At 46.1% G+C, this 25,420-nt stretch overlaps 2 protein-coding genes across 5 annotated transcripts; one reads left to right on the forward strand and one right to left on the reverse strand.

Annotated features, from left to right (window-relative positions):
* The first annotated feature begins 598 nt into the window (after positions 1-598).
* Positions 599-25,393, forward strand: LOC117899520 (TBC1 domain family member 4). 4 transcript variants are annotated; one of them, XM_034809572.1, is made up of 9 exons: positions 599-923; positions 9,060-9,554; positions 19,266-20,038; positions 20,125-20,286; positions 20,846-21,733; positions 21,796-21,938; positions 22,005-22,597; positions 22,668-23,237; positions 23,301-25,393. In XM_034809572.1, the coding sequence occupies exons 1-9, from the start codon at positions 804-806 to the stop codon at positions 24,351-24,353; spliced, it is 4,797 nt and encodes a 1,598-aa protein (XP_034665463.1). In that variant the 5' UTR covers positions 599-803; the 3' UTR covers positions 24,354-25,393. The 4 variants fall into 4 exon arrangements, with proteins under 4 accessions (XP_034665463.1, XP_034665464.1, XP_034665465.1 ...); XM_034809573.1 differs by lacking the exon at positions 20,125-20,286 and having other exon boundaries at positions 605-923; XM_034809574.1 differs by lacking the exons at positions 599-923; positions 9,060-9,554 and adding an exon at positions 14,915-15,187.
* On the reverse strand, positions 4,818-6,139 carry LOC117899522 (serine/threonine-protein phosphatase 2A activator). The gene has a single exon (XM_034809580.1). The coding sequence runs from the start codon at positions 6,116-6,118 to the stop codon at positions 4,856-4,858; it is 1,263 nt and encodes a 420-aa protein (XP_034665471.1). The 5' UTR covers positions 6,119-6,139; the 3' UTR covers positions 4,818-4,855.
* Positions 25,394-25,420: the final 27 nt, after the last annotated feature.

The following is a 25,420-nucleotide window of genomic DNA, read 5'->3' on the forward strand; positions in this document are numbered from 1 at the left end:
TGTGGAAACCATAGAAAAGTTAAAAGTTTATGCAAAAGTAAATTCCACCATTGGCCCTTTTAGGGGTGGACTCTCTCTCTCAGTCCCTCTCCCTCTCCCCACCAACGACGCTGCGCTGCTTATGCTCCAGGTGGCGACGGCTGCCCGTCTGCCCCTTAGCCGTGGGGGTGGCTCGTTCTCTACTCTTTCCCCCAACTTCTATCATCCATTTAGTGCTGCTCTTCTGCCACTGCCTCTGTCCCTGTGTAAATGTGTGTGTGCATGAATATGGGAAAACAAAGACGGCGAATGGCAGAAAAAAAAATCAATACTGATAGTAAGTTTCGCTGCTCCCCTCTGATGTTTCCCAGGACATCAGCACATACCCCCACATATCTCGTTTCGCATCGGTCACACACAAGTGGCGCAGTCAGGTGGCTGTTGTCCGCGAACCCTGCACAGCACTCCACCCCCCTAGGACCCTACCCCCGGGTGACTCATTCAGGACACGAACTCCGCATTCCATCAGCAAACTCCCATGCCCCTATAGCGTCCCTCTCTGCCTCCCACTACGTGTCCATTAAATATTGATTCCAACTCTGCTCCCTCCGCCATGCAGCCTGCAGCCTGCACACGCTAACAAAAAACAATTAAAAAGCCATTTGCACAGCAAATAAAATGCAAAATACATAACTAAATGGTCCGCAACTCGATTTGGCCTACAATTTCAACAATTTATCGTGCGGCGTCAGTAAACAAAGTGCAATAAAAATACGTAACTCAGTTTGATTTCGAGCCAAAGGATACCAAAGAAGCAGAGCAAGATGAAAACGCGTCTCGTGTCGCTCACTTATCGCGGCAGTGCATCCGTCGATCCGCGCTACTCCGCCTCCATGCTGCCCTGGACAATCAACGACATACGTTCCACGGAGAGTCACACAAAGGTGAGTCTGATTGCTTGAAGAGGGAACAGCGAGAGTATCACCAGAATTGTAATCAATTATGGCTGAATGGGGAGGTAAATAGCGTTTGAGTAGACTCATTTGACTCCACGAATTACACATAAAATAGTTATTTTGTGGATTGTAACAAAATGGCAAATCAATTAGTCCGAGAATTATGCGGATCATCACTCAGAGTTGTTGGGAATAACACTTAGGGCATACCTCTAGGTATAATTCTAGTTGAATTTGCCAGAACTATTAACAATCTTAAATAATGAAGAAATATGATGAATACTTCATTAATTCCTGGTAATTTCTTTTGCCAACTCCAAAAGGATCTAATGTTGCTCAGCTTGTTTCCATTTTCACTTTGCTGTCTATAAAGAACTCTGCCTGCGACCCCCATCTGCCATTCCAAAGGTGTAATCCAATCCAAAAACCATCGCAATATGTACATACATATCTACCATTGTCGTACATAAATATGTATTTATGTGTATATATTTATATATTGTCCTCTCCTATCACTTGTCTGCCTTTTGGCGAAAACAATTAAAAGCAATTTGCAATTATTACGGCTCAGTAAATCAATTATGGGCCAGGAGACTGAGAGTGGCAGTGCGAAAAGTAAATGAAATTTAATTAATAATTTTTCGCTCCATAAAGGATAATTATTACGATTGGTGACCCATTAGCCGCCGTTCAGTGGGGGGCGCTATTTGGGGGTATCCCTAAAAATAGAACCGAGATAAACGATGACAGAAGAAACGGACGACTGGTGACGTCCACAAACTGATTGGGGAGTGACAATATTCATATAAATAAAGCACACAAACAAAAACACCTGCGCGGAAGGGTGGCATGTGGGCAACAAGTTCGCTAGCACTCACCTTCCACCCCCCCACAAACCATTTGTCCCCTTTGGGTAATATTATTAGAAGGTTCAAATTAATTTTAGCTAAGTCCGCAATTAGCCGGCCATCAAGTGTGCGTGTGAGTGAGTGCCATCCCTGAGGGTTGCCCAGCAGCAAATATGAGTACTTCTCTGGGTCCTACATAAATATGCAGTTAAAGAGACAAGTACAATGGGTATAGCGGATAGCTCGACAAGAGGATACCTACTACACCGATTAGATGGGAAACATTTGAGGTTTTAGGTTTAAATTAGAGGATTTAATTGCAAGTGAAGTTCTCTAGGAAATTCCATTAAATTCGGCATTCTCCTTTGACTCAAAATCAAACAGTTTTTGTAATTTGTAGCGTTCAAATATGCTTATGAAACGCACTGTAATCCCGCTCTAATTCGTACCTCAGACATGGAAAAGCTATGCAAAAAGTCTGCGTGAATACACGTCTTTCCTTTGTCCATGTTGGCTGCGGGCTGCGCCCCATTCAGCATTAAAATGAATCCTTTCTACGTGCCAGTGGCCATGCCCCGTGGGATACTGGAGGGAGTGCACCTGCCGTTGGCGATTGTTGTTGATGCTCATTGAATGTACCCTGAGAGGGCTTGGGGATTGGTCGTTGGTTGTTGGCTTCAGGAACCTTCATCACAAGCGCTTTTTTCACAAAGCCTCATCCCGAAGCTTACCAAAACAGCTAGGGTGTCGTTTATATACTTGGCTAAGCTTAAGTTGGCCAGCATCCTGTGGGAAATCGGAATTCAATGTCCTTTGTTTGGTTGTGCTAAAACGTTCTTACGAGTATTACTCGTGCTGCAATATGGTATGACTACAGGGGAAAACGAGGAACTCAAAGGATCCAAAACTAAGCTGTGGCTTTGCTTAAATATGTATTTACATATATTGAGTGGAAATTGCTAATAATATCTCAAGCCCGAATAAACAACAAATAAATGTTCAGTTAATGAATAGTTCTATTTATGAAATGACTTTACCGAAAGTATTAATAAAGATATCACACTGCTTCTGGTAAATAATAATAAACTGGAGCGGAAATATCGAATAAAATAAAGAAAAATCCATATACTAGCTTAGAGAAAGCGTCTTCTGTACTGCAACTATAATTACGTGGACTTTCTGCATTTTGCAGTCTGGAAACATAATTTCCACAAACCATTAGCTCTGCCCCGAGTGACACTTAATCCGCGCTCTCGTAATCCACTTGTCTCGTTGCCACTTTGTATGCCATGAGTCTGACACTTTTGAGGGACCAGGCTCCCATAATTCGCTTAGCATTTTCTTGTTTAAATATTTACAAAAGCCTGCACGCAATTGTTTATTAAAGTTGTTAGTTCTGCCCTCTCTTCATCTCTCTTGATGACTCTCTCTCTCTCTCTCTCTCTATCTGTGCTGCCTGCAAATTGACACTAAGTAAACACGCACCCGGAGTGAAAGAGACATCAAGAGAGAATGTGAGAAAAATCTCTCTCGTGTGGACGAGTGGGACAGCATAAATAAAAATGTTTGCCAACGCTCCTCATGCTCCTCTTCCTCTGTGTGGCTGCTTATTGCTTTATTATGTTAAATAGCGCATGAAAATTATAACAAGCGCTGCCTTCTTGGACGAACGGACAGACGGTTGGTTGGGGCACCCAGCCACCGCACCAAATAAAGAAAATAAAGCCCCTGCCACTGCCGCCACGGTGCAAGTTTTATGTCAGCTTCGCTTCGATGACGTGACGCTTGAACGGACAAAGGCTATAAAATTCAAGGCCGAAGTGCAAGTTGCTGAATAAACATTTTGGTTTACTTTTTGTCCACATAGTAAGTAGTTTCGGTGTAACTTATTCTTATCGGTTGGCAATTAGTCTAAAAAGATTGATGGATCCCTGAGTGGCATGGTTTGCTTTTGCTTACATTAAATAATAGCAAACAAACAACATTGGGTGCACGGAACTTCCGGTATATCTGAGGAATCATTTAATATATTGACAGAAATATTACTATTATTTTACGAAGGCTGTTTAATGTTTTATTGCATTAAGTCTGCAGAGGCATATAACGAAAGTCACGGGTTTTACGTTACTCAATTCCGTAGTAATAAAAGTTAAAAGAAAAATGTACATGAATCTTCAGACCCCTAGACGCGGCTTCTTTTATTTGAACAACTAAGTATTTATACACTAAATTGATCCGAATATCTCTTTAATACTCTTCGATGTATGTTTTGACCATCTCTAAACAGGGAACTCTTTCAGGTGGTGGTGGTGCCAGGTTTCAGGTGCCTTCAGCAAAGGCCCACAAACGAGTCGAAGTCCGTGTTTTTTTGCACACATTCTCGGCGCGTGCTTCCATTCATTGACGTCACAGTGCGAGGAAGTTGTGGCAACAAGGGCTGGTAGAGAGGAAGGAGAGAGTAGAGGGAGGCAAAGAAAATCAATACGCCGCTTGTTTCATTTTCATTTTCTTATTTTGCTTTGGCTTTTACTTTGATGCCACTTTTGGTGCTTTTGTGGTGCCTGCCAACCGCTCCGGAGGGAAGTCACTCAAGTCCCGTTGGTAATCCGCTTTTGACCGAGTCACTTGAGCCTCGTCCCCTCCCGTTCGCTGCTGCCTTCTTGGTGGTATCTGCAGTGGCATAAATGGTTTTCGCACTTTATCATCGTCAGGCTTCCACACTGCCGCTGCCGCTCGAGTGTTGCTCTGGCCCACGAGGCGTATGCGCTATACTCCCAGCTACTCCTCTGCCGCCCACCCACTCCACTTTCCGGCTGGCTGACGTTTTGCATTTGATGGGACTCTGTTTTGTGGTCTGCTGATTTTTGGAACCGTGTTTGCCTCGGTCTCTTGACATCGCTGCCACTCGAGTCACCAGCTGCAGATGCAAACGGGAGACATGTGAGGCATTTCCTCTCCTGACACATGCTTTTGCAAAGGATTCTTGTTTTCCCCCGACTTGCAGCCCAAGAGAAATTCGGCCACAGCCTGCAACTCAATTTTATTTATGCGAAAAAAACAAACTGCTTCAGACTACAGTTGTTTGTCAACAGCCTCAACATCATCCTTGGACGGGGAGCGCAGATGGACACTGACATCCGTGAGGCTGGTGCTGGTAGAGCCAGCGGATATAATGCTCTCCGAATCGTTAAACTCCGTGCTCCATGCTCCGATCTGTTGCACAGCCTTCGCTGGCTTCTTTTGTGGCTCAACGTCTGGGTCCTTCTGCCGCTGTTCCGTCTCCTCGAGTTTGAGTTCAAGCTGCCGACGGCTCAGCGGGGACATGACACCCAGTTTAGCCTGCTCCACCTGTCGCCCCTTTTGGGCCTCGCTGAAGGGCATCAGCTTGCCGAAGCGGATGAGCTGCATGATCTCGAACTGCGCCAACACCTCGTCCATGTACATGAAGAGCAGGCCGCGGTGGATCTTCGACCAGGAGGAGAGGGCGGCCAGACTCCACAGCTGGCTGGAGTGCATGGCGAAGGGGCCCATCTTGGTGTCCGAGACGTGGCCGACGCAGCCGATCAGCAGATACTCCGACCTGTAGCGCGACACCACGTCCGCGTTGAGCATTTGGCGTGGCGAGAAGGGAGCCTCGTGGCTCAGCTGGGCCACGCCCCAGAGGAACGGCACGAACTGGAAGGTGTCCAGGGAGTAGGCTCCGTGGTTTCCCGCCGGCTCCATGGTGTAGATCACCTGCAGACGTCGCACGAATTTGAGGTAGCGAGCGAAGATGACCAAAGCCGAGGCGGCTACATCGTCCTCTTGCAGGATCTGCGCCCGGAAGAGGGAGCACAGGAAAAAGAGGAAGCTCAGCTCATGGCCGGTGCCGTACTCGATTCTGGTCGCGTTGCCAAACGAGCCGGACAGGTATTCGCCCAGTTCGTTCACGTGGAAGCACTTGCTGGCGGGCAACGCGTTCTCCACCATCTGGTAGATGTTCCGGAGCATGCTGCGGGACCAGCGGCGGTAGGATTTGTTCCCCTGCTCGATGGAGCTGGCGAAGGATGCGGCGTTGTCCACCAAAATGGGGGGATTGGCGTGGACCATGACCTCCAGCTGGTCGAAGATGCCCGCCAGCCGCGTGATGGCCGGGCTGACGGGGTAGTTGCCATTCAGCCTCAAGCCCTGAATGGTTGTGCTCACGGTGTTGATGTACGCAATCAGTTCATGGTATGCCTCCGAGACCTGCCACAGGTCCACGTCCTGCTGCTTGACTATTCGTGCCGCCGGACCCACGCTGGACTGGCTGGAGAACTCGGCCATCAGCCGGCTCTGGTCATCCATCTGCGACATACTTTGATATGTTATTTGTTTTATTTGTTTATCGGATGCCTAAAGTATTATTGGCTTGAGTCGACTGCTAAGACTGCCTCTGACTGTGTTTTACAATTCTCGATGCTCGATTTCAACTGTCAACATGGAAAAATCAACTCAAAGTCAACTCCTTTCTATATCTATATCCCTATAGGGATTATAGTTCTTGGTCTTTCGTGGAAGGCAGAGACAAGGTCTCCATACCTGACCCCTTGGCTGTAGTATTTCAGGCGTGCAACTCGTTATTAAGGCGTTAGCAGTGGCCGCAGAAGCAGCAACGCAAATGCAGTTAATGCAAATTATATGGCTACAGTGTGCCAGCAACAACGAACAATGCAAAGAGCAATTGTGGACAATTTATTGAGCAACAACCACAGCGCCAGCCGGCGTCTACTGCCGCATGGAAAAGCAAGGAAAAAATGGTTAAAATGTATAAATCACTGGCCGATAGCACGCGACGCTTGGCGCTGGCAGCGAAGTCCACGGCAACGTCAGCGTCATTCTAATGACAGCAACAGCAAAGGGAAAAGCAACAACTGCAGCAGTAATTTCTCTCCACAGCTGTTTCTGACATTGCTTTTAACGGCACTTCACGGCGAAGTGGATGCGCGTGCGAGCTGGACAGCAATATCTACGAAGCTACGAGAGAGCGAGGTGCAAAGATTACTAGAGATGGACTCGTGTTGAGCGATCGTGAGAGTCAGTCACGGGATCTTGTTTCTATTGTACTCTTTATGATTATGACATTCAAGAATTAATGTTTTAACACTTCCCAGTCTGCAGTGATTTAGTATTATCTATAAATAAATTTATTTAAATAAAATCTCGCAGGTACTAATGTATTTTTTTTGTACACTTGCAAATACTCGTGACTGAAGCTCCGACCTGCGTCCATCTCTAAGGCAAATCGTGCACATCTTTCTACAAACTCGTGTAATGACATGCACAAACGTGACATTTTTTTCCTCCAATTAGCCATGGATAGCGGGAGACAGGCAGAGTAAGGTGGTGGTGCGAGGGAGGAAGTTTAAAGAGGTCAAGCCGTCCATTGTTCTAAGGGGCTAAAACAGAACAAAACATGTTACGTATAAGCAGCGTGCGTCACAATTTCTATTATATTGTTTATAATGGTCTTCTAATGAAATGAATGTCACTGGAGAGAGACAGAGAATGCAAAATACATAATCCTCTATATTTCTAGCTCTATTGCAAATTGCAAATAAGAACAAGAACAAATCTTGTTTTGTATGTGTGCTGAAAGGCAAAAATAAATCAATTCAATTCTATTTTTATACGTCATTTACCTGGATCCTGTTCTGTCTGTCAGGCACTCGGCTCCCCTTATCAGCCACAGCGGCAGAGTGACTGAGTTTTCTGCAAGGGACAGCACAAATCGCTCCTTCGTCAAGTGTAGTACAAAAATTAATTAAAATAGATTGTCACGGTCGTGGCTACCTCTTAAGTGCTGCCATATGTGTGTCAGACATTTGCCAAATTTTAATTAAATGCCAAACGGAGAAACGAATCTGGGGACTGCGCCCAAGGCAAGACAGTTGCGGCCCTAATGATTACCAGGTTGCCAAGAAGCAGCCAGTCATTAGTCGTGCTCCCGCAGCAGCAATTTCTAAGGCTATACCCTAAAAAGAAGGACATGAGCTTGGAATTGACATCACTCAAGGTGTCCTTTAATTGTTGCCTTACCCCCAAGCAACTGATGCCTGTGTGAAAGGGCATCTCTCAGTCATGACACGTTCTTTATTTTCCCCTTCTCTCTTTGCCTTAGCTTGAGTTAAAAGTTTTCCTTTCTGTTTTTCTTAGTATTTAGTTTTTCCAGTTAACGCCCAATGCCCCGTGGATGCCATGGATCCGCCCCAGCACTTTACTTTACTTCGCTTTGATTTTAATTTAATTTGCGCAGAGAAAGTTTTCACTTTGTCAGAGCTCTTCCAGTGGCAATAGACGCCTTCTCGTTCGACTGCCATGGAAAGGGAATATTCTTTTCGATATTTAATTATGGAAATGGGAGATATTATTTAAAGATGTTCTGTGAATTGTAGATGGATGTTTGAAAACACACCATGAACCAAATTGCCATAACAATAAGTTTTATTTTTACATTTTCCTACATTTAAAACCTTTGAGAACGGAAAACTAAAGGAAAAGCCCCTGCCTGCCAGCCACTGTTCGTTCCCACTGCGTGTTCCACAATACTCGTGCAAAGATCCCCCCAATGGGGCTGAAAAACATAACGACCTGTTTTTCTGACGCCTGTAGTTGGTAACGCCGCCACAACAACGGCACACCTTACCCCGCCCCAACCCATGCTCCTTGCTACTAGACCCAAAGCAGTCAACCCAATTTCCCAACCTCACCCTCGCCCTCATAGTTGTTGACACTCCCTGGCCACCAGGCTCTCTGGTATTCGTTGTTGTTAGCATAAAAAGGGGCCAAGAACAAAATGAAAAAGTGAAACGAAAATAAAACCAGAAAAAAAGAGAACGGCTGAGCAGCGGTTGATGAGGTGGAGGCGGATGCGGAGGACACTGCCGGAAATGGAGCAGCCGCCATGTTGCCATGTTGCCATGTTGTCAGGCATGTCACATTGTCATTGCTGCCTCTCTTTTTTCTCCTTTCTACTTGTGCAGGCAAGTATGTAAACTGATTAAAACGAATTTAATACTGTTAATCTGCTCCGCCTAGTGGAAACTGTCTAACAAACGATGCCATAACGTGGTTAATCTCTCTAGTTGCTGCTCTGCCAAAATGAAGGAAAAATGGGTTTAGTTTGGATCTCTGTAATGATGGAATTACATTTCGAATCACTGATTACCTTCCACTTGAAACGTAGCTCCTTCACAAGAATTATTATGTTCTATGATCGGTTTTATTTATATCTGAATCTCTTTGTTTTTTGTTGCAGCTATCGGTGGGCATTGAGAATGGGATACTTGAGTCATACAACTCGGACTTTGAGCTGCAGTTCAGCCATCCCCTGAAGCACATCGTGGGCATGTGCCGCATCATACACAAGCCGCAGGCCAAGAGCATCGGCAATGGATTTCTGCAGCTCAAATCTAACGCTGGCCAGTCAGCAGGCAGTGGCTCCTCGTGCGCCGCCGCCTCCACAATGCCTGGTGGCGGCAGCAGCTCGCTGGCCGCAAACGGACTGCGGCACACCCTAACCGCATCCACATCCTACGGCTCGCTCTCGTCCAGCGCGGCTTCCGCTTATCAGCAGCAGCAGCAGGCGGCGGCGGCGGCGGCGGCAGCGGCTGCTGATGGGAGTGGAGCGGCGGAGCAGCCGCAGAATTTCATGGAATTTCAAGGACCCATCACAGGACTGGTCTACTTGCTGAAGGATCCCAAGGATCCGCTTCTGCACATCTATCTGTTTGAGTGCGAAACCATCGAGGAGGTAAGTTCAGCTCTCACTCAAAGCCCGAGGAAAGCCAGATGAAAACCGGATGACGGATGGGAAAAGTTGTCGACAGCCTGGGCCGACATTGTGTCAGTTGTGTGTCTGTTGTCTGTATGTCGGAACCATGTGGAATGCATGTGTGGACAGTTTGTGGCCTTTTGAAATGCTCTCAAATGGAAATGTTTGCAAAAGTTTCATCCCACAATGGTTTTCCATGAAAATTACTTGGATTAAATTGCACAGAATGGGCGAGGAAGAGCTCTAAAGCTCTAAAGGTTTTGTGGCTTTGTTGGTGGAACAATGGCTCGGGATGCTTAATGAGCGACGATTTCTGGTTGCAGAAACTACCAGAGGTAAATGTCTATTGCCATTGTCCATTCTCAGTTGCAGTTCGTCTCTGAGAGGTAGTGAAGGTAACAGAGAAATAAGATTTCCATATAACAAGGTAACCAAGTAAGAAGTTTTACATCCAGAGATTATTCTATTTAATGAACTGACTTCTAGGGATGTTAAATATATTTTAAAATATTTATTTATATTTTTTCAAATATAATAATATATTTTTGGCGGAAAGAGGAGATGAACATATGTAGAACAGAACATATTCTGTGGTTCGAAACAATTTCGCAATGCGTAAAGCACTGGTTCTAGTGGTAGACCAATTAATAGATACTCTCATTCCATAAACTATCAAAAAGTTCAAGCTGAGAAACCAGAAATTGAAATAGAAACATTTTACAATATTTCTGGCAAATACCTCAGCTATAAACATGCAAATGGAGAGGCGGGCTCCCACCAGAACATTGCTCTCAAGCAAAAACCAAACATTGTGATAACCAATAACTCTATGACCCTTTTTCTATATCACGAAACCCCCAGGAGCGTGTTTTATTTAGACGTCTCAACCTTCCCCTGAGCGAAAGTATAGTGGTGGGCACACAGCACGCCATAAATTGACTTCCGCTTGCATTTCTAATTAAAACAGTTCGCGGCGCAAGAGCAGAATCAACCGATTTGGGTCTTTTCGGCAGTGGCAACAGCTCAGCCCCTGGCATCAGGAGCTATGGAACCACTCCCAGTCCCAAGGCCATTCTACTAAACCATGGCTGGACCCCAACCGACCTTCCCCCAAAAACCAAATTACACGCAAAATTCTAATTTCGGATGAACAGACCAAAAACAAATTCATGCGCTGGCTCTGCAGCTCGAGTTCGGTAACGCCCTCTCGTTGTGGCATAATGGGGTGAAAAATTAAATTTTCTGAATTTTGATAGAATTTAGTTCGTAATTGGAAAGGGAAACTATTACAAAATAAGCAAACTGTGAAACTGTTATGGAAATCGATAAATTTGCAACGCATGGAAGGATGAAGTTACGATTTTTGTTTTTTTTATGCATTGTACATTGAGGCACTCAATTTATGTATTGGGTATGTACATATGATTGTTAAATATGTATTTAAAATTCATGTAAATGTTTGTAAGAGCCAATTGAAAGTATTTCCCATAGAATTACGTAGCGATCGGATCTTAATAATGGCCAAAATGAACAAAAAAAGATCAAACCAAGCTGGCCTGTTGTTTCGAGCACTGTTAATGCTAGAGCAAAGCATTTTTGAGTGCATACTTTTAGGATTCATAGGTATACTATGCACATAAATACGTGCAACATATTTTGTTGCAAGAGCCTGAGTTGTTTGGCAAACAATCATAGCTCGAGTTTTTTGTATTTTCATTGAACGCTTTTTCACCTCATTTAAGCGTAATTTCCAAAGGATGTTGCATGTGCTGTGTGTGCGCTGCTCCTGTTGTTGGCTCATTGCATGTCAAAAGCGTTTTAAGCCATGTCAGATTTCCCCCTTAGCCACGTTAGTTGACCTGTGTTTTGGCATGGATGTGATTGTTGATTGCAACGTTTCGCGGCGGGTGCAGAGTTTGGCCTCGTTCTGTGTCTGCTGCCTGAAAGTTTCAGCTGCTTTGATTTGAGATATCTGGGTCATTGCTTTAACTTAAACTGGGTTCAATAAGGCGTATCAATGGCAGAGCAGCCCTCAACATAAATGCCTAGTTGTCCCTGCTGCACACACTTTAACAAGCGAGGCAATAATTTATGCCATTAGGCGGTGAGTTAGGGGTAACCATTAGGAAAGTGCTTGCAGAAAATGCTGAAAGCTAATTGCAGGCAGAGGGAGTCTGATAAGCGTTTGCATGCTGTTGGGGCACCGAAGCAACTGCGGCACTTTAACCACATCATAAGCTCATAAATATTTGAGGGCTCTGCCCATCGCCTGGCCAATGTTCTGCTCTGTTCTGTTCTGTGTTTGCTGTGGCCTGTCCTTGTGCATCATTAGCAGGTGGTTCGGTATCCGTGCCGTGTCCTTTGCTGTTGCTAAATGACGCATGACGCAGAGCTGCCATTCGCCTGTTTAAACTTTGGGCCACCCATCAGCAAATGGCCCCCTCTGTTGCGCGTTGGGCTCGATTATGTTTGCAACCTGTGTCCCGTCCTGTCAACAGACTGGGAGACTGCCTGGCAATGCCATTACACACAAAAAAGGACTCAGACCTTCATTTGTTGGTAGAGTTACGAGTATACCATATCCCGTACACGCCGTAAAGTTCTTTGCATATTTTTCGTGACATTTTCGTGGCACAAAGAAACTCTTTGAAACTTGTATAATATACAAGGGGTCGGAAGGTAGACATAGAAAGGTAGGGGAGGTGGGAAGGGGACTACTCTATACACAATAATTGCCTCTCACTTTCATTTCCTCGTTTTGCATGCAAAATGTTCCTCCGCTCGTCGAATCGCCCCAGTGAGGAGGAACTTGGCAAACAAATTGAATTTTTCGTCCATTTAGAAACGAAAAAGTATCTAAAACTTGAACTATGATTCGATTATATTCGGTCTTTTCCGCTCTGTGGCTCGTAGTTTGACTGTGTGCCTGGCTTTTTGATTGATTTTGGAGCCACTTTCTTGTTCAATTTCAGTTTATTCGTTCACTTGGGTAGCAAACGACTGAAAAGATGAACTTTGTCAACTTTTTGCCACTGAAAGATGTTTGAATGCATCTGAATAAGCACTTGGATAACTGAATATTCGATTTCCGCTGCCATTTATGGGGAAGAACTGATAGTTTCTGCTTATTGCAGCTCGACCGTACACATATAGATAAAATATTGCTCTCTCCCCATTATCTATTTAGAATCCTTGTAGCCAGAAGAGTAGATAATATTTATTTATTGCATTGAACGGTTCTTCCATGGATTAGATCAACCGAAAAACGATGATGTGTCCGCTGATTGCCGTTTCCATGGGCAAATGGCAGGTGGTGGATGTCTGCTAACGGTGGAACGGTTATAATTTATGTTTTTATTAACCACGCATCAAGTATTCGCAGCGTTGTCTCCCTTTCTCTTGAAATATCTCTGCATTTCTCTACTCTTTGTCGCTCTCTGTTGCTCTCACTTGTGTAGCTGAAGAGGCTTCTTCGATTTCGCATGCGCAGGTCGCTTTATTCGTTCAGTTTTTGCTGTTGCTTTTTCTGTGCCTCCCATGTCTGCGGCTGTCGCGTTGCTTGGCTGGGGATCTGCCGCTGCTGCCCTCAGTTGTCTGACGGCAATCGAACCGCGTGTGCGCTCCGCTTCGAAGGCGGCGAGAGCTACCCCCAAACGAAAGTGCTGGCAGAAAGTAAAAAGCTGATATGGAAATACTTATAACAAACATATAGTAAATAAATAAATACGAGTTACTGAGCACAAACCGGGCTAAAAGCATTACCATTGTTCGGCTGGAACGAACACACAAAAAATATCAACTTGATTTTAGCGTGGGGTGCACAAAACTTCAAACACAAAGTGTAAAAAAGTGATTAGCAAATAAAAACTCGAAAACAGAACGTATAGAAAATAAAAATAAATCGCGCACTGAAACACGCCAACGAAATAAAGAGCCAAAACAAAAATACGTACATATACATATGTATATATGTACATATGTATGTACATATACATATTTACATAAACATTTCGGTCTGCCTTGACATATCCACAAGTTTCATATTTTTCGCTCAATTGAAATGCCACTAGAAGATAAACAAATCAATTGAGATACTTTCTGCTCGTGGAGTCGCAGCTGGATCGGATGCATGATAATGAAATGGTTAAGGTAAACCTTCGACCTTGCATCAAGTTCACTTGGGAATGGTTCGCCCAGAGTCCCAGAGCAGAGACACTCAATCTGAATAGGCTTTCATTGTGCCCGAATATTGTACGAGTATAGCGGCTGTCCGTAAAGTGCCTTTCGCAAACATCTCGACATCGAAATCAATTCGGACCCAAAGCAAAGTCAATTAACGCGACAATTAGCAGGGGCGCAAGACATGTACATAGAGATAGAAGATAGATGGATAAACAAATGCCCAAACTACATATGTACACACATACTTATATGTATTCGTATATCTGTACAGTTATAAATACACACTGACATTGTATTGTATTGTATTGTATCGTATGTGTTATTATCGGTACTTGAGGCCGGTACTCCCCTGAGGCGGTAGGTTCTCGTTCGCAAATTGGTTACACTACAGACAAGTGCAGCTTGGGAACCTTTCTGTAATTATAATGATTTATCGGGCAGCCAAGCGCAGCAGACAGTACTTTGACCCTTCAGTCCCTCTCGATATCCCGCTCTTTCAGTCTCCCGATCTCCCGATCTCCCTCTCTCTCTCGCTCCAACAGCTGATCCGTTGCGCCGCGACTGTTTGTTCGAAATTCGAAAATACTTTCGTTAGTCGCGGAAATCTGTTGGCCATCGAAACACACACGGTTCGCACTTGTCACGGGCCTTGATGGTCATTTCAAAGTAAATGGGCATCGTGTAAGGTCCGGTATATGCGGATACACGTCCCAAGTCGATATTCGCGTAGTATTTGGATCACTGAAATGGGGGGTGTGTGAGATAAATACGAGTATGAGTGTATAATGTGATAATTAAATTGAATTTGCTGATAATAAAACAACAACTTCAAAAAATAACAATCAACATTTGGATATAAAAAGCCCAATTGACAAAAGTGTGAGAGAAAAAAATAGTTATCTGCCCATAAAAGAAAATATTTGTCAAATAAAAACAAAAAATGGTGTTAATAATTTTCATCATCCAAATTTAATGCGTAAAAGTGGACTATAATAAGTTCTCGATATAAAAAGTAAATCAAAAGTGAATAAAACTTAATTGTTGTGTAAATTAAGAGTCAATCAAATAAATCAGCATAAATAATTACAACAAATCAACAATTACTAATTTTTTAATTCTTCCGCAATAGTTTCATAACTTAAAGAACTTCTGTGAATCAGAAAAAGAAAACGAGTTGAATTTTATCATGGAAATCTTGCGACATTGATATAAAAATTCAAACTTTGACCTAGAAAAAGAGAGAAAACACGCTAAAACTATAATCTGTGATAGCATAAGGCTGCTGCTAGAATTTGCAAGTGTAAGTAGGAACGGAAGCCAGCCACGCCGAAGGATCAGCCAGCTGCAATATGTTCACTGTGCCGTTCCACCGGGACACCATCCTGACAACCTCGGTCAGCGATGCTTCGGTGCTCAACAAGAGCCGGGCCGTACGTACAAATTTGGATACAGAGCGGGTTCAATCCGTTCAATTGATTTCAATTCGGTTGCCCGTGCTGCATGCCTGTTGTTGTTGTTGTTTGCCTCTCTGTGTCTTTGTGCCGTCTTATGCAATGGCTTTGTTATGCATGCACCGCCGTGATTTGAATGCTTTGTTCTTTTGTTCCCAACTAATTGCAGCGTTTAGGCCAAGCTAAAAGCTAACTGCCGCTCCAGCCACCGCTCGAGGTCTCTCTCTATCTCTTACCCAACCCTGACTCCCACTTGTTTTTATTTTTAATTGATTTACCCTTGAGGCGGTCCTCCGCCCTGCCATGGCATCGTTTCTATGACACCATGTAGAAATCGTTTCTCTCCACCTATAATGGATTTTATTGAAATTTAAGAGGAGAGACAATTCCAATGCAAATGCCTTGAATATTCCCATCTTGGGCATTACCATATAAAGTGTTTCTCTGCATTTTCCATCCATTCATCCATCCATCCATCCTTCGTTCTCAACTTCTCTGAACAAATTAAATTGCTCGCGCGTGCCAAGTGTCCGAAGGGTCAGGGAATAACTTTAAGCAGCCATAGGCGCCAGAAAAACTTTCCTCTTGACCATGGCCATGGCGTCTGTGGTGGCCTCTCCCCGGTGTCTGAAAGAGCGTCACAATTGGGAAAGGAAAAAGTGCTTTAACTTTTTGCGCTGACTTGACTTTCCCCTTTTGAAGGGCCTCAGAAGTTGCTCAACAATTCCTGCCCCTGGTGTTTTATTTTTGTGTGCAAGTTAAGGAGTTGCAACAGCTTCAAGTGGCTTGCTTGGAGACCGGAAAATGTGATTTGAAATGCTTAATTACTTGCTATTGACGTAGCAGCATCTGAAATATTGTTTATTGCAGAGCCCGGCCCGGCCTCTAGTATTTGATTTGTATTCTGCCGGTTGAGAAACCGGTCACAAATTGCCGGGCAAGGAAATATTATCGTAGTCTCATAGAAATCTATAATTCAAGCTAAGCGCTGGCGTCACATTAGCTTTTACCTACGAGTACTGCACAAAGTCCAACATTCAGTGCAAGGTTCTTCGTGGAAATCGAAATGGCATATACCAAAAGTCGTATTAAAATGAAAAAATATTGTATTCCTGCATTTGTTCTGCAAATGGATAAACACATAAAACGAGTGCTCGTAACACTCGTAACACTCGGGAGCAGAATGTTGTTTTGTTTGTTTAAATGGGCCGGAACAGATCGAACCCGGCAGCTGCACAAATTGGCAAGGAAACGCAACGCATTGCATAAATTCTTGACCTTAAAACGAGTCTATATCGAATGTAAACAAGCTCGTTAGAGGTTTGCTCTCACACTTGCAGTGATGCTGCTGCCCCATTGTCGTCAAATTGAATGGTTCTCTGGGTTGGTACTGGTACTGGGTGTGGGTCTGTCGATGGGTTCAACGAGCTCCGCTCCAGGGAGGCCAGCTGCTGAAACTCTTTAAAATGCAAGGCCCGATACCAGGTTTTACTATTCACCAGACACCCGGGCATTACAGTTTTCCAATTGCAAAAAAAAACACCGTAAAACGGCAAAGCAAACGAGCTGCGATAACAGCAGACGCGTCCAGCTTAAGCGGCAAAAAGTATGACATGAAAATGCTGACACGAAACATTTTATTCTGTAGATTCTGTTACATCAAATCAGATGCATACTTACATATGTTCATATGTATATTGTATTTGTAAAGGAAGGGAGCGGGGCATCATCAGCATTCCGGGCAGTGTGGCATCCACTGGCCTGGCTAATATGTGCTTCAAGCTGAACGAGAGACTCACACAAGCCAATTGTCCGTTGTAGTCGCTTGCTGAACTCTAATGGTATAATTTGCTTAATCTCATACATTTTGTTAGGTCTAAGGTTAGCTCCGTAGGACTACTGTACGTTAGGTAGCTTTGCATGAGAGTATCAGTATTTCCGCATATTGTCAATATCGACAAAATGAATATAAAAGTAGTAAATTATAGGTAATAATCTCACGTTTGTTTCCTTTTTGATTATATTGGAATACTATATGTGGAAGCTAATCCGACTTATCCGAATCTACGCAAATGTTTCAAGCAAATATAAGTTTAATTTGTTTTTCATTAAGATATCTTTCCACTTTGCACCCAGCGATCTTTACATTACTATATTTTAAGCCCCTCTGGGATGTCGTAGCAATATATTTACACAAAAGTTCTGCATGTTCCCCTCCTTACAAATCTTCATCAATAAATATAAGATTGTATTTGATTGCTTTCCAGCTAATTCATATCGTGTATAGGGCATGTGCCGGTCATCTTAGTGCAGTCGTTAACTGCCTTCGCTCTTTTAGTTGCATTTCCTGGTTTCGGGGCTTAAACTTTTTTGTAGTCCGTACTTGAAACGCAAAAAAGTGGGGGGGACGGGCGGCGCAAATATGTCATAAAATCGCGGGAGATTATATGTAAGCGAGTATGTAAGCGCGTGCAAATCGCCTGTAAATCGCCTGTAATTTGAATTTGAATTTGAATTTGTTGGCTGACATTGAGGTTTGTCGGGGCGGCGGGTTTGTCTGTTCTTTTTTGTTTCGTATAGGTTGACTGCTGTTGATTCGGCATTTAATATGAATGTTTTGATGGAAAAAAAGCAGAAAAAGTTTTGCAATAATAAAAAGAAAATGTTGCAAACACGTAAAACGAGCAAAAATACAAAGGCAGCGAGTGAAACGCGACGCGAACGTGACGTTGAATTGGATTCCTGTGAGCGTTTCTGCATTATTTATGTACATATGTACATATACATATGTATATGTTTACATGTGTATGTGGTGTGCTTGTTTTCGTAAACAAAAATAATAATAAAATAATCAAAAAGAGATTTACTGGCGCACACTTTGGGGAAACACGCGTTGTCAAGCGTGCCACAGAAATCGAAATAGCTATATATAATGTTTATATATTTATTTAGGGTATATACAACTATACGCTTAGATATATGTACAATGTACACATGTGTCTTTTGGTCAATTTTGGTACACCCATGACGTCACGATCACTCGGCGAACGGCTGATCAAGGAATCTCTTCCTCGTAGCCCCAAAAAAGAGAAGAACTCAAATTGAAATCAATTTGGGAAGATAACTATTTCGTTGGTTTGCTTAAATTTGTGCCTTAAAATTGCTGATAAATTACAATTAGTTGTGTGTATGTATGTATGTACATATGTGTATACATATACGAAACGCATCTGACAGGCAGCTGCATGCCCCGAGTGTGGGGATGGCATTGGACTTTTAACTTGCTGGCAGCCGCTGCAAACATTTTTGGCAGCTTTTCAATGAACCCAAAATAGGGGCAAGGGGGCAGCAGCAGGCGCAGGCTTCACCGCTCTCTGAATGAACACCAGCGAGAGGACCCAACGAGTGCCTCATCAGCATCACGCCGGCAGCAGCTGATGCATCCAACTGCAATGCGGTGAGGGGGCTACAGTCATTATGGGGGAGGGCACCACCAGAGCAGGGCAGACGCGATGTCGGCGCCATGAGCAGTGAACATGATCACTGAGTCACGGAAGATGGGAGCCCATTCTTAAGAAAGGTTCGCCCAGCCTTAATCAGATGTCCATGAATGGATAGAGCAGTAGGCCGGACTTCGGAAGAGAATCATGATTCGTCATGCACACGACATGCATTTTGTTTTTGCATTCTCGTACAATCTCTTTTGTGATTTTTTCTCTCTGAGCTACGGAAGGAATTGTAGAAGCTTCAGCAATAGTCCAAGACCAAGTCCCAAAAGGTTTAATGGGTTATTCATTGGTTCAGGTTATGGCAGGAACAGCACTTAAAATGTCAAGGAATTCGATCCGCCCAAATTGTAAGCGATATCAAGTAGGGGAGTAGGAGTCAACGAAATCCATCAAATCATCCATAAAACTGTGTAAGGAAATGATTCTTTGTTCTTGTACTGACAGCACGTGGAAACTGTTCCCATCCTAAGCCAAATTCCAATACTAATTCCAATCCCTAAGACAGCCCTTAATTGAGTGACTCACGAGTTCTCCCATTCCGTTTGTAGATGGCCGAGCTGATGCACCAGATGCGGGATCCGGCCCACACGCTGGGCGGCTCTGTGGGCAGCATACCGCAGACGTTGATTGGCGGCGCTGGCGGTGCAGGAGCAGGGGGACACAGCGCATCGAATGGGGCCCTGAACGGGATTCATGCGACACCTGCGACGAATCTGAAGATGAGCGAGGCCATGCGTCAGGCCCAGCACGATGCGAGTCCCAATCCGATCAGCTCCAAGATGAAGGCCTCCAAGTCGTACACTCACGGCCTGAGCAACTCCTCCGGCACGGTGAACATTCCCACATCCACCTCGGCCCAGAGCAACCTCTCCCTGCTCGCGGACATCTCGCCGAACCACACGCACTTCTTCGAGGTGATGTACGTGGGAAAGATTCGAGTGTCCCAGAAGCGGGTGCCCAACTCGTTCATTGACGACGCCCTGCCCAAGTTCAAGGCGTACGACGCGCAGCGCCTGCGTCTCCTGCAGAACCGCAAGATGTCGCTCAGCAGCGAGGGAGGTGTGGGCATCGAGGCCAAGAGCGTCAGCAGTCTCAAGAGTCACGACCTCAAGGAGGAGGATGAGGAGCAGGAGCAGCCTCAGCAACAGCAGCCAGAGGAAGAGCAAGAGCCCCCGGGAAGGCCCCAAGTGCAGCTGCAGCTAACGGGTGCCGAGGAGGGTGCCGCACCACGTCCCCTCGAGGAGAACAAGGAGAACAAGTCGCCCGAGAAGCGCCCACTGCTGCGCGGCCAGAGCCAGATAGAACTGGGCCAAAAGGAACAGTAAGTAGTCCCCAGAGCAGCCTCGAGTACTTTTCCCCTGACATTTCGCCCACAACTTCTTCGTATTGCCTAACTTAACAACAAAGCCAAACCGAGGATGGCCAGCTGGAAGCGCCAAATGTCATTGTTAACAAGCAGCCCACGCCGCCCAGGGAGCAGGGCACGGCATCAGCCAGTGGGAGTGGCTCTGCTTCGACAGCTGCCGCTGCTGGCCCCAGTCAGCTGCATCCCAATTATGCGCTGGAGAAGTAAGTGGCCACCCAGTAGTCCGCAATCCACCCGACGCATGATTTTGCATAGTTTGATTCGCTTTTTCGTTTATCAATTGTACGTATTCGGTGGCCTTTCACAACCCTTAGAGCAGCAATTGGAGTTGAAGAAAACTCAGACTGAGTACCTAGACTACGCACAAGAGAAAAGTATCCAAAGAGAAATTAAATTCAAAAACAAAATGCATGAAATGTCCATGACGCGACAAATGAATGATGCACGAACAGAAGCACCGCCCATAAGGCCTATTTTTTGGCTATTGAAAATAGCTGTTTTTATAATAAATAAATATATTTTAATACTTTGGGCTATGAGGGCCACCGAAAATACATATATTTAATTCGACTTGTTGGTTCCTCTTTCCTCTTTCCTTTTTCGTTTATCGTTTTGTTTCGCTTGCCCTGCAGCACCCATTGCCTCTTTCTTTAACGCATGACGCCACAGAATGCACATGCACACCCTCACAGGTAGCAGCTAGTGATTCCTAGTGATTCCACACAGACCTCATTGACACCATTTTGACCCTGCCCATTGCAGCATACCCAAGCAGAGGGATCGCTCCGCCTCGCAGGGCTGCATACCGCCGTACGTGGAACAGAACCGCACGATGGTGTTCCTGGTGGGACGCTGCGACCTGCGGCTGATCTCGCCGGACCGCAAGCAGGTGCTGCTCTACAAGGACTTCAAGGACGTGGCCAGCTGTGTGCACGGCCAGAAGTCGCTGGATCACTTCGGTATCATTTGCCGCGAGCTGAACAATGAGGGCTACATCGGGTACGTGTTCAAGTGCCAGTCGGAGCACGTGTGCGACGACATTGTGGCAGCCATCGCCCAGGCCTTCGACACTTGTGCGGAGCAGAAGAAAAAGCAGGAGACGCAGATCTTCAGCTGCGAGCATTGCCCCATGCTGTGGTACCACAAGCTCTGCACGGACGTCGAGGGACTGTCCGAGAAGAAGACCCAGGCCCTGATCCTGCGTCGAATCGAGACCCTCAGCGACGACGAGCAGGAGATTGTGTGGGCAAAGTTTTGTGGCTCCGAGAAGACCAACTCCCCGGTGGCCGAGCAGAATCAGTTCCTCATGATGCTACTGCGCGCCCACTGCGAGTCCAGGCAGCAGCGACATGTGCACGACACCGCAGAGAACCGCTCGGAGTTCCTCAACCAATATCTCGGTGGCAGCACCATCTTCATGAAGGCCAAGCGCTCGCTGACCAACTCATTCGATAATCTCTTGAAGCGCAAACCCTCCAAGGACGACATTGCCGTGCCGCCACACAATCTGCGCGACATAAGGGAGGGCTCGGCGGAACCCCTTGGCACCGAGTCGCCTCCGGAGGGCTTCCGCTCTCGCTCGAACACCGTGGGAGCGAGTCCCAGCAACAAGCCCACCGCCGAACAGCTCAAGAGCCCCATGATGGACATGTGAGTAGAGTCAATCGCTAAAGATCCACCTTTTGATGGCCTCTAATTTAATCCCCGCGCAGCTTCATCAAGGTGGGCAACAGCCCCAAGGAGGCGGAGACACATCAGGGCTCGTGGAGGCAGGCCATACTCAACAGCGTGGTGACCCCATCCAAGGGTTTGGACAGCGAGGTGCCCACTGAATTCCTGTCGCCCATGCGCAAGCGTAAGTTGTCCCCTTCATTCGTTTGAGCTACGACTGAGATGAATGATTCCTTTATCCGATTTGCAGCTGTGAAGAGGGGCAAGCGCGATGCGGCCGAGCTGCGCGAGCTGTGGCGCACGGCTATAAGGCAGACGATCATGCTGAATCGCATGGAGACGGAGAATGCCATGCTGCAGCTGAGGCAGAACGAGAACGAGCTGAAGCGCATCAAGCTGGACTACGAGGAGATAGTGCCGTGCGACAAGCAGCTGATCGAGCGCTGGGAGCAGATCATCGAGCGAAACTCCACGCAGATCGGCAACAAGAAGGATCCCAAGGTGCTGGGCCATGCCATACGCACGGGAGTTCCCCGTTCGAAGCGCGGCGATGTGTGGACCTTCCTGGCGGAGCAGCATTCCATGAACACGGCGCCGGTGGACACCAAGCGATTCCCCAACTTCAATACGCCGTACCACACGCTGCTGAAGCAACTCACCGAGCATCAGCATGCGATCTTCATAGACCTGGGCAGGACGTTTCCCAACCATCAGTTCTACAAAGATCCCCTGGGCCTGGGACAACTCTCGCTGTTCAATCTGCTGAAGGCCTACTCCATACTCGACCCGGAGCTGGGCTACTGCCAGGGTCTCGGCTTCATCTGTGGCGTTCTGCTGTTGCACGTAGGCTTGGATTGTTCGAATCTCTCTTTAATACTCTGTGCCCTAATGTGGTTTTCGATTTGTTTTGCAGTGCGACGAGGCCAACGCCTTTCAGCTGTTGAAGCATTTGATGTTCCGCCGCAACATGCGCACCAAATACCTGCCAGACATGAAGAAATTCCAGCTGCAGCTGTACCAGCTCTCGCGCCTGGTCAAGGATCATCTGCCCGATCTGTACGTCTGGCTGGATCAGAACGATGTCTCGCCCACGCTCTACGCGGCTCCCTGGATCCTCACCGTGTTCAGCTCCCAGTTCCCCCTGGGCTTTGTGGCTCGTGTCTTCGATCTGATTTTCCTGGAGTCCTCCGACGTGATCTTCAAGTTTTCCATTGCGCTGCTGTCCGTGCACAAGCAGCAGCTGCTGGCCAAGGATAACTTCGAGGAGATCATGGACTACCTGAAGACGGTGGTGCCCAAAATAGAGCCCAACTGCATGGAGAAAATCATGAAGCTGGCCTTCTCGATGGACATTGGCAAGCAGCTGGCCGAGTACAATGTGGAGTACAACGTTCTGCAGGAGGAGATCACCACCACCAACCATCACCTGGAGATGCTGAACAGAGAAAAGACGCAGAATCAGCATCTGGAGCAGCAGCTGCAGGTTCGCTTCACACCCAATCCCTATAGCTTATGGAGGCATCCACTGACCTAATTTCTTTTGCAGTTTGCTCAATCCTCGATTGCTCAGCTGGAGACTACGCGTTCCTCCCAGCAATCTCAGATATCTTCGCTGCAGTCGCAAGTGCAGTCGCTGGAGCTGACCATACAGACGCTGGGCCGCTACGTCGGCCAACTGGTGGAGCACAATCCCGATCTGGAGCTGCCCAATGAAGTCAGACGCATGCTCCAGCAGCTGGATGATCTGGAACGACAGCGCCGCCGCCCAATCTTTGCTGACCGCAAGATCGGCAAATCCATCTCTGTGAACAGTCACTTGGGGTTTCAACTCAAGGTGCTCGAAGAGCTGACCGAAAGAGACGAACATGGTTCGCCACAAAAACTGAAGAAGGAGAAGACACCTTTTTTTGAGCAGCTGCGTCAGCAGCAGCAGCAGCTGCACCGCATGAATGGTCAATCCAGCAATGGCCCAGCCGGTGAGCCGGTACCCACGGTCGCTGTCGCCGTTGCGCCCGCTCCTACGCCTCCCTCGCGGCCCAATCGGCTGCTGGACAATGCCAGTGCACGGACCGTCATGCAAACAAAGCTGGACGAGCTGAAGCTGCCGGAGCATGTGGACAAGTTCGTCGCCAATATCAAGAGTCCCCTGGAGGTGGACTCTGGCGTGGGCACGCCCCTCAGTCCGCCCAGCACAGCGAGTAACAGCAGCGGTGGGAGTATTTTCAGCCGCATGGGCTACAAGACCACGCCGCCAGCGCTGTCCCCGTTAGCGACTCGTCAGACGTACGGCAGCAGCGTCGTTGCCATTACCACTGCACCGGCGCCAGGACCGATGGAGCAGGTGCCTCCCGCAACAAGCATTGCGGCAATGCCACAGCAGGAGGAGGAGCAGGCCATGCACCCGCTGAGCATGGTGGGCGGCGATGTAAATGTGCGATTCAAGGGCACAACCCAGCTCAAGTCGATACGTCCTGTGCACCACATGAGAGCCATTCCTCTTGGCGGTGTCCAGCACCAGTCCAGCACAGAGTCGTCTGTGGGTGTGGCGCCTGTTCCGGTGGAACTGGCACCTCCTGCAGCGACCACCGGCCGCAGCTAACGTTTTTGATTCATCAGCAAACTGCTGCGCGGGTTCTATCGCGAGCCAACGCCCTGAGCAGAGTCCAGGACCTGGTAACGGACGGACAAACGGACGGACAGCTTATCCGTGCTACTCACGAACTTCTGTTGCCGCTTAGATATAAAGTCAACCTATAACTACTTCGTTTTTCAAATTGTGTCAATGTGCGCACAAAATGTTGCCATATATATTTGCTCCGCAAGTCACGCAATCGTTATAAACTGATCCCCGCCCCCCGGAACATATATATGACCCCCTTATAACCCTACAAATATGTAGTATGCTTATACAAAGGAATTGGACAAATGCTTTTGCAAGGTTTTATAGACTTGGCTAACGTTTTGATGACAAATTTATAACCTCACGCCGCACCGCACCTCAGAAAGCAGCAGCCACAGCCACAGCGAATAAAAATAAACCAAATCAAAGGAGGCATACAAGAAAGAGTCTGTAGCTTGTTTTAGTTTAGTTTTCCGTTCCCTATTAACTTAATATTTAACGAATTTACTTAGTAGCTTACTTGTTGTTACGCGACTTTCGTTTCTTTGGTTACATTTAGTATAGTAAATTAGTTCTTAAAATTATCCTAAGTTGTAACTATATTTCTATTGTACATTTCTCCCCTGGGTTTTTCTTTTTCAACGTAAACTTAAATCAGAAACTAATGTATAAAACGACACTGGTATTCCGCGCGACATTTGCTTGTGGTAAAATACAATTTTCTGACATCTCTTCTCTATGATTATGGTATTTGGATTTAAATGATTTAAATATTCGTATAAACTATACATGCAATAACTATAAAACATGGAAAATACATGCAAAAAACAACCAAACAAACAAATCGCTTCTGTGTTAAGTACTTAAACTTATATCTTGCTTAGCCGGGATCCTTCGATCGGGCGCCCGACCTTTGTTTAGCTGATTTGGGTTAGAATATGAGTAAAATCAACAGCAATTACATTACATACATATATGAAAACAATAATAAAGTCAACAAAAATTATTTAATCGATACCACATGGAGTTTTTGTTTTACTTCACAC

The sequence above is a fragment of the Drosophila subobscura genome, chromosome O (genome assembly GCF_008121235.1).
Source record: "Drosophila subobscura isolate 14011-0131.10 chromosome O, UCBerk_Dsub_1.0, whole genome shotgun sequence".
Taxonomy (NCBI): domain Eukaryota; kingdom Metazoa; phylum Arthropoda; class Insecta; order Diptera; family Drosophilidae; genus Drosophila; species Drosophila subobscura.

Coding starts and splice junctions, on each gene's coding strand:
- LOC117899522 (XM_034809580.1), bottom strand. CDS start 6,118: ATGTCGCAGATGGATGACCAGAGCCGGCTGATGGCCGAGTTCTCCAGC.
- LOC117899520 (XM_034809572.1), top strand. CDS start 804: ATGAAAACGCGTCTCGTGTCGCTCACTTATCGCGGCAGTGCATCCGTC. Junction 20,039..20,124: donor GAACTGGGCCAAAAGGAACA/GTAAGTAGTCCC, acceptor TTAACAACAAAG/CCAAACCGAGGATGGCCAGC. Junction 23,238..23,300: donor ATCTGGAGCAGCAGCTGCAG/GTTCGCTTCACA, acceptor TTTCTTTTGCAG/TTTGCTCAATCCTCGATTGC.